The 14,463-nt window shown below is 45.6% G+C and overlaps 1 protein-coding gene across 1 annotated transcript; it reads right to left on the reverse strand.

Moving 5' to 3' along the window:
- Positions 1-3,253: 3,253 nt before the first annotated feature.
- LOC114592347 (zinc finger protein RFP-like) lies at positions 3,254-12,260 on the reverse strand. The gene is made up of 6 exons (XM_028720457.2): positions 11,844-12,260; positions 9,020-9,250; positions 7,836-7,858; positions 6,011-6,129; positions 5,690-5,725; positions 3,254-4,146 (listed from the first exon to the last, which is right to left on the reverse strand). Exons 1-6 carry the CDS (start codon positions 12,258-12,260, stop codon positions 3,632-3,634), a joined length of 1,341 nt encoding a protein of 446 aa, XP_028576290.2. The 3' UTR covers positions 3,254-3,631.
- Between the last annotated feature and the right edge of the window lie 2,203 nt (positions 12,261-14,463).

The raw sequence follows: 14,463 nt of genomic DNA on the forward strand, positions 1-14,463 counted from the left end.
CTCATAATAATAATAATAATAAATAGTAGTAGTAGTAATAATAATAATAATAATAATAATAATAATAATAATAATAATAATTTATTTATACCCCGCCCATCTGGCTGAGTTTCCCCAGCCACTCTGGGCGGCTCCCAATTAAGTGTTAAAAACAGTACAGCGTTAAATATTAAAAACTTCCCTGAATAGGGCTGCCTTCAGATGTCTTTTAAAGAGAACAAAGTTGCTTATTTCCTTGACTTCTGGTGGGAGGGCGTTCCACAGGGTGGGCGCCACTACCAAGAAGGCCCTCTGTCTGGTTCCCTGTAACCTCACTTCTCACAATAAGGGAACCGCCAGAAGGCCCTCAGAGCTGGACCTCAGTGTCCGGGCTGAACGATGGGGGTGGAGACGCTCCTTCAGGTATATAGGACTGAGGCCGTTTAATTTAGTCCTAGGCCTATTTTAGTACTTTCAAGTAATTTCTGATTTTTAGCACTTTGCCACTTCTTAAGGGCTTCTCAGTGGCCGATTGAAGTGCTGTTTCGTAATGGATATTTTGCTTGCTGTTTGGAATAAAATCTGTAATCTTCTCACCCACTTGCTTCTGAATTGCTTCTGAATCTAATTCTAAAAGAACCACCTTGCATTTGGCAAGACAGCAACAGAATCAAAATCCCTGCCACGAGAAATGTAGCCAGTCAAGGACAGAAGCTCCAAGGACTCTGCTCCCCGTGGCTTTGTTGATAAGCTATAAGGATGCTGGACTAGCTAAGTCTTTAACCCGATCAAGCCTTGTCGCAGGAACCCACCCCCGCAATCATTCAGTTTGTACAAACTCGACACACACACTCACACACGACATACGCTATGCTTCTGTTATAAATTCATAGAAAATCAAGCATACATCGGATCTGCACCATTCCACTTTTATTTTACTCCATGAAGGAAGGACTACAAAATGGGGAAGGATTGATACAGGGCAGCCATAATCCCTTCAGCATACCAGCACATACACAGGAGCCCTGCCCAGTTGCTGTGCCAACCCTGATGATCCCAGACAGAAGACCATCAAGATCACAAAGAACTTGCATATGGGAGTGGATTCAGCATGGACTGGAACAAAGGACAATGATCAGCTCTTCCCTCTGGGGGCAGGAAACTGCAAACTCCCCTCTGTCACCTGGAAAGTACTCATGGGGAGGGGGAAAGGGGGAACCAGCCAGGTGACAGGACACTCAGGTTACCACAACTCTTCCCTCAACCCCTCCTTTTTGTGATGTATCAATGATGTAGTTGTGATGTAGTTTTAGGGGTTTAGTTTGGTGGATTACTAACTAATAATAAAGTTGGGGTCTTCTTTTGTTCTGGGCTTCCATCTTGCTTCATCTTGTTGTGGGTGGGAGTCCTGTCGTGACACTTTCCAATAAAGGCCAAACCTACAAGCTGCTGTTTTGCTCCAAATTGTCCTGGTTGGTGTCTTTGTTTTTTGTCCAAGGGAGCCCTCGGACTCCTCCGTTAACAGCCTCTCTGAACTAACAATTCCTTGTGAATTCCTTCTGCGTAAGACTTCAGTCACATGAAATCTGCAAATGCACTGGAGCTGCTATAAATCCCAAGGGGAAGGTGGCAGGGGACATCAATCAATCAATCAATCAATCAATCAATCAATCAATCATTAAGAGTATTTCTAGACCACCCATCTATGCGTTACATGTCAGAAAAACCAGCCCCACTGGTTCTGGTTCCAAGCAAGGCGGCTGTAATTTCAGAGATGCTGAGCCGATCTGTAACTACAAACCACAACGTTCTCCATTCATTGTCCAGCACCATAATAGCAATTCCTGGGAATCACAAGGAGCGGGAAGAGCACCTTGCACTCAATGCTAAGGTTTGTTACAAGTTCCCAAGTCTTCATTTGCTCAGAAGTTTGAAACGCTAAAACGGAAGGGCAGTTCAGGTATCCCTGAACTCCAAAGTAAAGTTGGGATATCCTGGATCATATATCCCACCCATAGCTGTCGACTTACAGATTTGAAAATAAGGGACCAGCAGCCTCGAAAATAAGGGATCAGCAGCCAAAATAAGGGGTTTTAGTCAACCAGCTGCCAAACGAAGCCTTAAGCGATGGTTCCCACAGCGCAGCAACCCAGCAAAGGGGATGCAGCAAGGAAAACCACCGTCACCTCTCCGCTGGGAAGCGCTGAGCAAAGGCAAGTCCCCAGGCAATGCGGCCGATTTAATCAGCACAAGGCATGCAAGCTCCACCCCCCCAGTCGTTCTTAGACTCCTTATTGGGTGAGCAACGCAGCCAAGCAACACAGTTGGAGCCTTCCTCCTCCCTGGCCGGCAGGGAGGGAGGGAGGGAGAGGAGCTGCTTCCTTTGAAACCCGGGAAATTTAAGGGACATCATCAATAAGGGACAGCAGCGGGACACGGCGCTGGGATAAGGGACTTTCCCGCCAAATAAGGGACGGCTGACAGCTAAGGTCCACCCCCTCCTTCCCAACAGAAATGTTCTTAAATCACAATGAACATGCTTGGGAAATGCTCATAAATGTATGGTGACCTCACAAGTTGCTACTGACGTGCTTGCTGACACTCTGAAGGAACTCGTAACAGGTTTGTGAGATTCGACCTGCCCTTGCAGAAGTCATGCTGGTTCCTGGTTTGGCGAGGCTTGTTCTTCTATATCAGGCTTTCTCAAACTTGGCTCTCCAGCTGTTTTGGACTACAATTCCCATCATCCCTGACCACTGGTCCTGCTAGCTTTGGATGATGGGAGTTGTGGTCCAAAAACAGCTGAAGACCCAAGTTTGGAAAACACACTTCTATAGACTTGGCTATTTTAATCTTTAACAATACTTTCCACCAGATTCCCTGGGACAGCTGTTAATCTAACCGGCCTGTAATTTCCAAGATTCCCCCAGATTTCTTGCGAAAAATTGGTGCTACGTTAGCTGCTTTCCGGGCTGCAACCCTTATCACCCCAGATTTTCATTAAGACCAATAAATTTTACTGTATTACTCCATACCATTTTATTTTAGCATGGCTTGGCTGTATTTTGAAGCCAGACACTTTAAGTACATCTATTACGGAAAATAAGAATACTATTTTATTATAAAGAGCTAAACATACGTACAGTCTGCTTTTACAGGCTAAAGAAATCAAAAGAACCCATTAATGCAAGTACACAAGATGGACACGTGTGCCAAAAACATGTCTTGATCGAATTCTATTTTTTTTAGAATGCAGTGATACTTTTGCTGAACAAACTGCCGGTTTTCTTTAACGGGAAAAGTGCTATAAAATGAAATATTGTCCACTTTCACAATGATCACAATAGTTCAATCACAACCCCACCCCCAAATAAACTTACCCTGTAGGATGGCATTTATTGGCATATAGGTAGCACTGACATGTCTGAAGTGGTAAGTCAATTTTGGGGGGGCCATGGGGAGAAGGAATCCATATTAGGGGATAATATCATTTTGTACCTTCTAGGCATTCACTTGTCATTCAAATGCGCTGAGAGTGTTTTCCCCAGGTCTTCCCAAAACTCCCAGTTGCCACCCGCCTCCCCCCAAATAACCACCCAGCAGGCAGAAGTGCAATATTTTTCTTCTGACCTCCTGCACTATTTTGGCTGTTCTACGGAGAGAGCCTGAGATGGGCTCTTTCCTGCAGCCAGAAGAAGGGGAGAAGGTCTTCTCCGGAGAAGGAACCCCCTGCAAAGGCAAGAAGGGCGATTCCTCTGTCGACATCGAAAAAGGCCACTCGCTGCCCAGTGTAGTTCAGAGTCACTCGGATCCTTCTGAGCTCACCGCTGGGGTGCAGGTGATAAGGATTATCACTGAGGGCCCTGTACTGACCCCTCCACTTCCCCATAGCCCAGACCCCTTCCTGGGGAGTGAAGTTGAACATGCCCTTTCTCCTCACAGATTTCCGGGCCACCCCCAGAGCCCATTCTTCCTCATTCCCCACAGTAACCTCCCAACTATATCGGCCTTCTGTGAACGCCTCTCTCCCCAGCACCACCGTGAGCTGGTTGAATCTCTTCGGGTTGTCGGGCACCTCTTCACACATATCTCCGCACGTCACACTCAGGCGATCCGCAGACAGAATGAGCTGGGGGTGAGCTGTCTCCGGATCCAGAGTCACTTTTGCTATGGGAGTTTTTTTTTTTTGTGGGGAGGGGGAACAAACAGAAGAGAACAGGGATCATAATCCAGTTGTTGCCATGTGATGCATTTTAATGTTTTCTATACAGTTGAACCTTGGAAGTCGAACATAATAATAATAATAATAAAATTTTATTTATATCCCGCCCTCCCCAGCCGAAGCCGGGCTCAGAGCGGCTAACAACAGTAAAATAATACAACATTATAAAATCATTTCATTATAAAATCAGTTCAAATCAAATTAATGTCAACCATTGGGCTAGAGTTCTGTGAGGATTGCCAAAGGAGGGAGTCAGGCTGTGCCCTGGCCAAAGGCCTGTTGGAACAGCTCTGTCTTGCAGACCCTGCGGAAAGATGTCAAGTCCTGCAGGGCCCTAGACTCTTGTGACAGAGCGTTCCACCAGATCGGAGCCACAGCCGGAAAAAGCCCTGGCTCTGGTTGAGGCCAGCCTAACCTCCCTGTGGCCCGGGACCTCCAAGATGTTTTTGTTTGAGGGCCGTAAGGTCCTCCGTGGGACATACCAGGAGAGGCGGTCCTGTAGGTATGAGGGTCCTAGGCCGTATAGGGCTTTAAAGGTTAAAACCAGCACCTTAAACCTGATCCTGTACTCCACCGGGAGCCAATGCAGCTGGTATAGCACCAGGTGAATGTGATCTCGCAGCAAAGACCCCATAAGGAGTCTCGCCGCGGCATTCTGCACCCGCTGGAGTTTCTGGGTCAGTCTCAAGGGCAGCCCCACGTAGAGCGAGTTACAATAATCCAGTCTGGAGGTGACCATCGCATGGATCACAGTGGCTAGGTCAGGGCGAGAGAGGTAAGGAGCCAACTGCTTAGCTTGGTGGAGATGAAAAAATGCCACCTTTGTTATAGCTGCAATCTGCGCCTCCATGGAAAGGGAGGTGTCGAAGATTACACTCAAACTCTTAACGGATGGTGCTGGCACTAATTGCGCCCCCGCAAGAGATGGGAGTTGCCCCCCCAATCCCATATTGTCCCAACCCAGCCAAAGGACCTGTCTTCGAAGGATTTAACTTCCACCAGAATCAGTTCTGGAAGTCTGTTCAGCTTCTGAAAATGGTCAGAAACCAAGGCATGGCTTCCGATTGGCTGCAGGAGCTTCCTGCACTCAATCGGAAGCCGCAAAAGCCGCGTCAGACATTTGGGTTCCAAAGAACGTTCGCAAACCGAAACACTCACTTCCGGGTTTGTGCATTCAGGAGCCAAAACGTACGAGTACCAAGGCATTTGATAACCAAGGTACAACTGTACTGTAAACCATGCCCTGCGATCCTCGGATGAAGGGCCGTATAGAAACTTAGTAAAATATAAATATTTAAGAATCCGTTGGGAGAAGGATCAGCAAATATCCTGAGCTTCGAAACTGTCTTGTCACCCTAAAAATCAGACACCACGTTGAAGATAAGGATGCGCCTCTTTCTTCCAGACTTTGCCCACATTTGAACGAGAAGAGAATCTGAACCCTGAGTAGGCCTAATATCCAGAGCTTTATCAGACCTCACTGCTTACCTTTCTTCAGATATTTCAAATCAGATGTTAGGGCGTCTGGGGAAGGAAAAGGAAGAGAGATTCAGCACCACACTGGTATGATTTCTATAGTGTCTGGAAATATGAACTGAAGAATAAATCAAAACAATTCTGAAGAACAAAATTATGGGCTGAGGTTGCAGGAGGAATGTTGAGCAGAGCCCATTCCAGTAATGAACAATAATAGCTTTCTCAATTCTCCTGTCCCCAGCAACATTACAAAGGACTTTGCTCCTCGCCACACACTCAGATCTGGACCAGAATCACAGCCAGCCCAAAATCCTTGCAGCCATTCTTCCTTACCTTTGAATTCTTGTATGACACCTTCCAGAAATGGGTTCATATCACTGAATTCCCACGCCCTCCAGTTTAATGCAGGAGAAAAAACCACCGGTGTCTTAATCACCTCTCTCTCCTCAAACCTTAAAACAAAACAAAAGAATCGAATCCTAACAGCTCTCCACCTGGTCCAAAGTCCTAGAATGCACTGAACAAAAATAAATGGAAGGAAGAGGTATGGCCACTATATTAAAGTTCTTGCTTTAATGGCCTAACTCTGTACAGGGGTACCTCAGGTTAAGTACTTAATTCGTTCCGGAGGCCCGTACTTAACCTGAAACTGTTCTTAACCTGAAGCACCACTTTAGCTAATGGGGCCTCCTGCTGCCGCCACACCGCCGGAGCCCGATTTCTGTTCTCATCCTGAAGCAAAGTTCTTAACCTGAAGCACTATTTCTGGGTTAGCGGAGTCTGTAACCCGAAGTGTATGTAACCCGAGGTACCACAGTATAACAGACCTTCTGATGTTTGGTATCCCTAACTAATCCCTATTTTGATGACATTTTACTTAGCCAAGTGGAGGCCTCTCAGCTCCTTGTCAGAACTAGGGCTGGGTGATATTTGGTTTTCATCTTTGTGAAATATCACCAGCTAAACATCGTGATAAAGTGGTACCTCGGGTTACATACGCTTCAGGTTACAGACTTGGCTAACCCAGAAATAGTGCTTCAGGTTAAGAACTTTGCTTCAGGATAAGAACAGAAATCTTGTTCCGGAGGCGCGGCAGCAGCATGAGGCCCCATTAGCTAAAGTGGTCTTCAGGTTAAGAACGGACCTCCAGAACGAATTAAGTACCAGTACTTAGCCTGAGGTACCACTGTATACTGATATATCGCAATGTCTGAACAGTTTCCCCCACATTGTGATTTTTGCGTAGCACACACACACACACACACACACACACACACACACAAGGAGAGAGAGAGAGAGAGAGAGAGAGAGAGAGGGAGGGAGATCATGATTTGCAATATATTGCCAGATCAAAAACTATGAAACTGATAGCATGATATGGACTTCAAATGGTTTGGGATGATATTTTGACATATCGCCCAGACCTAGTCAGAGCTTCGCCAGAGGTCAGTTTAAAACCACACAAAAATCACAGGCAGGGGAAAGAGTGACAACAGCCACTCGTCAAAATGGAAAGTCAGAGACATCGGAGAGAGTTACCAGAAATTCTGTGTTGGATATGGAAGGCCACTGAAATATACTCGGAGTCGAGAGTGGATTTCATGCTCTTTATTCAGCTCATAGTAGTGAGGAGGAATGAAAGTTCCCCCAAAGTATCTGCTTTATATACATTATATACACAATGGGCTGCACGTGATTGGCTAATTCCGGAATTCTCCTGTAGGCCAATCAGGTTGTGGATTCACTTCCATCTGGAGCTGGATTGGGTGGCTCCTGCAGACCAATCATACTGCTGCATTGTTCTAGGACCAATCAGACTGCTGCATTTTGGATCCTATTGTTCTGGGACCAATCAGACTGCTGCATTTTGGATCCTATTCAACTCAGTACATAACAGCCACCATGTGATAATGGAAGACATTAAAACTGCCATAGCAGCAAAAGATACAAATGGATGTAACAGACAGTAAGGAGCACTGCTAAAACCAGTGATTTTTGGAATGAAAACAGGGCAGGTTTCAACTTCAAGACACCCATTTATGCCCGTGAAAAGGCATTAGATGGTTAAGGGCAAACTAACCTCAACACCACCATGTTTTCAACCTGCTAGGCATACCATTGCCAACAAAACAAAGGGAAATGAGTGAGATCCACTTACGTCTTCAAAAGGCTTCCAATATCCTGCAGCAAAAATGGGGAAAGAAAAGGGAGCTCAGTGCCTGCCCCAGACCATACAATCCCCGCCCAGCCCCATGCCCTGAAGGGTGAAGTATAAGCACCCGACTAAATAATAATCATAATTTATTATTTATACCCCGCCCATCTGGCTGGGTTTCCCCAGCCACTCTGGGTGGCTTCCAACAGAATATTAAAATACAATAACCTATTAAACATTAAAAGCTTCCCTAAACAGGGCTGCTTTCAGATGTCTTCTCAAAGTCTGGTGGTGGTTGTTCTCTTTGACATCTGACGGGAGGGCATTCCACAGGGCGGGTGCCACTACCAAGAAGGCCCTCTGCCTGGTTCCCTGTAACTTGGTTTCTCGCAGCGAGGGAACTGCCTGAACGCCCTCAGCGCTGCAAATTATGCAGCCCCAGAAGATAACACAACCTCTTAAAAGGAAGCAGGAGGGAAGCCCTGATGGATCAGACCAAGGCAAAGGGCAGCCTCCCTCTGGCAACAGCAACCTCTGGGAAGCTCAGAAGCGGGGCAGGAATGAGCCATTGGAAGCCATTAAGACAACCAACCATGAGCAAAGAGCAGAAAACATCCGATCCCACCTACTTTAGGTAGGCGTCTCCTCTCTCCATTAAGATGAATAAATTATCCCTCATGTTTTTCTTGCTCCGGCCTGCTACAGCCTTGGCTGCCAGCCTACATAGCCAGAGGCACACAATGATTTGGAGCCAGCCTTGCACCGCAAAAGGGTCTGGCCCACTTGTTTTTTAGAATGAATTGATTTTAGAATGTATTTCAATTACAGTGGTACCTTGGGTTAAGTACTTACGGTAATTCGTTCCGGAGGTCCGTTCTTAACCTGAAACTGTTCTTAACCTGAAGCACCACTTTAGTTAATGGGGCCTCCTGCTGCCGCCGCGCCGCCAGAGCACGATTTCTGTTCTCATCCTGAAGCAAAGTTCTTAACCCGATGTACTATTTCTGGGTTAGCGGAGTCTGTAACCTGAAGCGTATGTAACCTGAGGTACCACTGTAACTGATTGTTATTTTATGTAAATTGTGTTACTCTTACTGTTGTTAGCCACTCTGAGCCCGGCTTCGGCTGGGGAGGGCAGGATATAAATAAAAATTATTATTATTATTATTATTTTTTCACAGTCTCACCGGCAGGACTTCACTGGTTGGCCGCTGAAGCCTCTTTTCCATCTCCAGGATGAGAGTTTCAAGGGGTATGAGATCCCTGGAGAGCCTGTCCAGGTGCTCCTCCCTTTTCCTTGCAATCTCCTCCTCCAGCTCTTGCATTTTCTCCAGCAGAAGGTCCTCTTGTTCCTCCAAGAACTGGTGCAGACGTCTGAACTCGGCCACCGTCTTTTCTTTCTCTCTCTCTATTTGCCTCTGCCACAGATAAGAGTTTGGTGGGTGAGGATGGGGAATGAGAGGAGGCAAGGAGGGCATTTTCAGGAATATAGCTGGTCTTCGCAGCATCAAGAGATAGGAAGGTCCCTTCTGAATTGTCCCAAATATCACATCAGCTTTTTGCAGGGAAGAAGTTTCCTGAAGGATAACAGGGCTCACCCTTAAATATTCTCTCTGAATTAACACTTGTTATGGGTGACCAGACATTTCCAAGGAAACCAGTGGCTCTAAAACTTAAGGCTTATCCTATCAGGACAATAAAAGATATGGGGAAAATTTATAATATAGTTGACAGAACATTGTAAACAGTTAAAAACATTAGGGTTGAAATAACGCTTGCAATGTGAAAAGAACTATAGGAGAAAATAGAGATGTATGGATATATGGAAGCTAATATAATATGCAGTGAAAATGATTATTAGTGGACCCCACGAAAGGGAGGATGGAAGTCAGAGAATTTGAAGAATTCTATATTTTTGGATTGTACTTTTCTTTTTTGTGAATGAAAAACTGATTTGTAAAACCAATAAATATTATTAAAAAATAAAAATAAAATTTAAACTAATCGGGGCCTATCCAATATTCCTAGCCTGTTTACAGCTAGGCTGAATAGACTGGCCTTGAGGAGAATTCAGATCCCTGGTGATGGTTTGGAAGACCTAGATCCCTGGGGGTGAGGTGAGGAATAAAACTGCAAGGGAAGCTCAGTTTTCTTGGGCTTCCTGATCTCTGCCACTGGAGTTCCTGTTCTCTGTCTCTTTCTGACTAATGAGAGTCAGAGTCACTGAGACAGCGTGGCTTAAGAAATGGTGGCGCCAGGAGACCAGGACCTTGTGTCACCTCCAAGTTGTCCAAATAACTCGCTGTAGTGCCTTGGGGTCATGTGTTATTGTGTATCCAGTTATTTCGGCAACAAAATTAGGGATTTTGCTGGATCATCAAACAGCGTATTGGGTGGTGCTGTGGGTTAAACCACAGAGCCTAGGACTTGCCGATCAGAAGGTCGGCGGTTCGAATCCCCGTGACGGGTTTGTCATGCTGGCCACATGACCCGGAAGCTGTACGCCGGCTCCCTCGGCCAATAAAGCGAGATGAGCGCCGTAACCCCAGAGTTGGTCACGACTGGACCTAATGGTCAGGGGTCCCTTTACCTTTACCTTATAATCTGTTCCAGGAAAAATGGCTCCAGATCCTTTGTATAATAATAATAATAATTATTATTATTTATACCCCGCCCATCTGGCTGGGCTTCCCTAGCCACTCTGGGTGGCTTCCAACAAAATATTAAAATACTGTAATACATCAAACATTAAAAGCTTCCCTAAACAGGGCTGCCTTCAGATGTCTTCTAAAAGTCTGGTAGTTGTTGTTCTCTTTGACATCTGGTGGGATGTATTTAATATTCAACTCCCCCCGCCCCTCCAAAAAAATATTGCTTCTAGAACTCATTCATTTCCTCAGTCCTAGCGATACTGACGATCAGGTGCTGCCTTTCTGTTTCTGTTTCTGTTTTATAGACCAGAAGTGTTTCTCTCTCTTCCTTCAAAGTCACCAAGCAGCTGCCGATCTGTCCCTGGAAGGAAAGGAAAAGGCCTTTCTTGAGTTTTCCATTGCACAGGCCCATCAAAGCAGTCACACAGAGCAGGTGTGGGGGACCATTTGCTCTTGGTTTTCATTGTTATTATTAATAATAATTAGATTTAGATACAGTCCTTCAACAGGAGATCTCAGGACGGTTCACAACCTTCAGGGGCCAATGATCCAAACTCCCATTTCCCATGCTTGCTGGGGCTCATGGGAGTTGTAGTTTTAGGTATTTGTTTACAGTGGTACCTCAGGTTACATACGCTTCAGGTTACATACACTTCAGGTTACAGACTCCGCTAACCCAGAAATAGTGCTTCAGGTCAAGAACGTTGCTTCAGGATGAGAACAGAAATCGGGCTCCGGCGGCGCGGCGGCAGCGGGAGGCCCCATTAGCTAAAGTGGTGCTTCAGGTTAAGAACAGTTTCAGGTTAAAAACGGACCTCTGGAACGAATTAAGTACTTAACCAAATTCATTATCCCACCCTTTTCTCCAGGGAGCTGAAGGTGGCGTCCACGGTTTTCTCCTCCTCATGTAATCCTCCCTGCGAGGGAGGTTAGGCTGAGAGTCGGTGAGTGGCCCAAGGTCACCCAGTGAGCGTCAAGGCTCAGTGCAAATTTGAACCCTGGTCTCCTACTCTGATACTCTAACCCAGGCATAGGCAAACTCCGGCCCTCCAGATGTTTGGCACTACAATTCCCATCATCCCTAGTTAACAGGACCAGTGGTCAAGGATGATGGGAATTGTAGTCCCAAACATCTGGAGGGCCGGAGTTTGCCTATGCCTGCTCTAACCACTACACCACACTGGCTCTCAGCATCAGGAGGGCATAAGATTCCCCTCACCTGATCTAGAGAAAGAAAGAGAATTGGGTGCTGGCTCCCAAATTGATATTTGCAATCTCCCAAGTATTTATGCCACTGAACAGATTTATGAGCAGAATTTGAACCCTGAAGGGGCCACTCCCATCCACTGCTCATTATTACCTTGTATACTTGGACAGCTTCTTCCACGGAGACCACTCTGTGGCCCCTGTGCTCTTGGGGTCCGGCACAATCTCCGCAGAAGGGGACACGTTCGTCCTCACAGAACAGATCCAAGGGCTGCTGATGCCTCTGGCATTCTGACCTCCTTCTTCGAGCCTCTCTCTCTGCGGAAGCGTCCCAGTCCCTGAGCATCTTAACAAAGTTGGAGATGTTTCGGCTCACCTTCAAGTTCCTGGCAACGGTGCTTCTGCACTCAGGGCACCTGGAATCTCTGCCCGGCTCCTCCCAGCATCTCACGATGCACATACGGCAGAAGCAATGCCCACAGTCTAGCACCACCGGGCTGGTATAGTAGCAGAAGCAGATGGGGCAGGTGACCTCTTGCTGAAATGACTTCCTGCGTTTCTCGTCAGCCATGGCTTCGCTCCTGTCAAGAGAGAGACATTTCCTCCTTCAGAAAGAGCCACAGCTTAAACAGAGGTGCAGGTTTATGGTCACCGCAAACTTTAATCTGAAACAGAGCATTGTAAAGGGAATACACCTCCTGGCCGAGATAATAAATTAGGGAACATGTTACAATAAATGGCTTTATGGCACTGTTGTTTTCTTTTGCCAAGCAAGCCGTATAGAAATTCTGATAAAATCGTTCTGCCTGGACACTGAGGTTGAGGGCCTTCTGGCAGTTCCCTCGCTGCGAGAAGCCAAGTTACAGGGAACCAGGCAGAGGGCCTTCTCGGTGGTGGCACCCGCCCTGTGGAACACCCTCCCACCAGATGTCAAAGAGAAAAACAACTACCAGACTTTTAGAAGACATCTGAAGGCAGCCCTGTTTAGGGAAAATAACATTCATTAAAAAAAAAAAAAAACCAGAAGCTTTTCTCTTGGGAATTATAGAGACAGAATCTGTATAGAAACTTATTCAGTGGCAAGAATGTTACTTGCCCAAAAATGGAAAGAAGTCGTCATCCCAGCAAAGGAAGAATGGATACAAAAACTTATGGAAAACGCAGAAATGGCAGAACTTACCAAATGAATAAGAAATCAAGATAACAAACTTTTTATAAAAGAGTGGAAGTGGTTTATTGAATATTTACAGATAAATTGTGAACAGATAAGAAGGTTGGCAGGATCATTGTAATAAGCTGCAGTTTCATAAGAGTATATATTTAAAGTAGATGAATAAATGAACAAATTAAATGCATTTGGATATGCAGAAGATATTATAAATAAATTTAAGGAACCGCAGAAAGAGGGGGAAGGAAGCCAAGTTTTGAAATGTCAAAATGATTTTAAAATTATTGAAATGTATGAATCTGAAAAGTATAAATAATAGTAATAATAATAATAAAGAACTACCATAATATAATAAAGAACTGCAACGTGCTGGCAAATAGGCCTATACAGTATTGGGCACACTTACAATGCAATCCAACATATGTCTACTCAGAAGCAAGCTTTACTTCGTTCAACGCAGAGTTTGCCAAAAGGATTGCAACAGCACCGAATAAAGCTGAGAAGCAAACCACCTTAGATCATTCCATCTGGAGCGCTTCAAATATTGTAGGTTTGCTTCTTAGATTTCTGACTCATCCTTTCCCCAAAAGAAGCCCCCCCCCCCCGAAGTCCACCCAAAGCAGCCAATTGCAAAGTCCCTCACCTGGCGGAGGTGAGCAAGGTGAGGCCGCCTGGATCTAAGCCACCGGAGACGCCACAGCAGTAAAAAAAGAGGCGCTGAAAGACCCGAAATCAAAACCTGCGCCAAAAAGCTTCGAAGCTCACAGGCGGCCGCCCTGCTAACAAGCGGGACGTTTTATGAATGGATAAACTGCGGGGCGGGGCAACCGCGTTCCACGCCGTAGCCAATCAGCGGCTCTTGGAACGCTCTTACACGGACACGCCCCCGCGTCTTGATCCTGCGGGAGGAGTTCCGCCGATTTCCGGCGTCATTGCAAAATCGTGGTCTTCAGTTTGCAGGCTGCAAGTTAATGAGCGTTCGGGCGCTTCGGAGCAAGTTGGTGGTTTGCTGGTTCTACAGCTGCACCATATCAACCCCTTTGACCTGCAGAACTGGTGCTCCGACAGGTGCCACACGCTTTTCTGTACTTGTAAGAAACTGATATTTCGGCGTGGCTGCATCCACTCTTTGGAACTGCCTTCATATTGACATTGGACACGCTCCTTCACTGTGCTATTTTTGCCGCCTGCTTAAAACATTTGTGTGTAGACAAGCCTATCCAGAGACGCACAAGTTACATGTGTTCTATTTCCTTTTTAAATCATTTTTATTTGATTCTACAAATATAATTTTGTAACGGTCCAAATACATCTCCGTTCATGGGTCCTATCGTTAACATTTAAAACTGCATATTATTCCTTAATCTACATTTTATATCACTCCATATTATCCATACCATTTGTTACATTCCAAGTGAGATTAAAATCCTGCTAACGTTTTCTTTTTCTTTTAAGATTTTTATTGATACAGCAAGAAAAAAGAAAAAAAACACAAATACCAAATAACATACAGGAATAACCATAGACACATAATTTTCTTAGCAAACAATAAAACATATATTGGTCTTAACACTAAAGACCCAACCTCCCATCTATTCCATATTTC

The sequence above is a fragment of the Podarcis muralis genome, chromosome 2, assembly GCF_964188315.1.
Source record: "Podarcis muralis chromosome 2, rPodMur119.hap1.1, whole genome shotgun sequence".
Classification (NCBI taxonomy): domain Eukaryota; kingdom Metazoa; phylum Chordata; class Lepidosauria; order Squamata; family Lacertidae; genus Podarcis; species Podarcis muralis.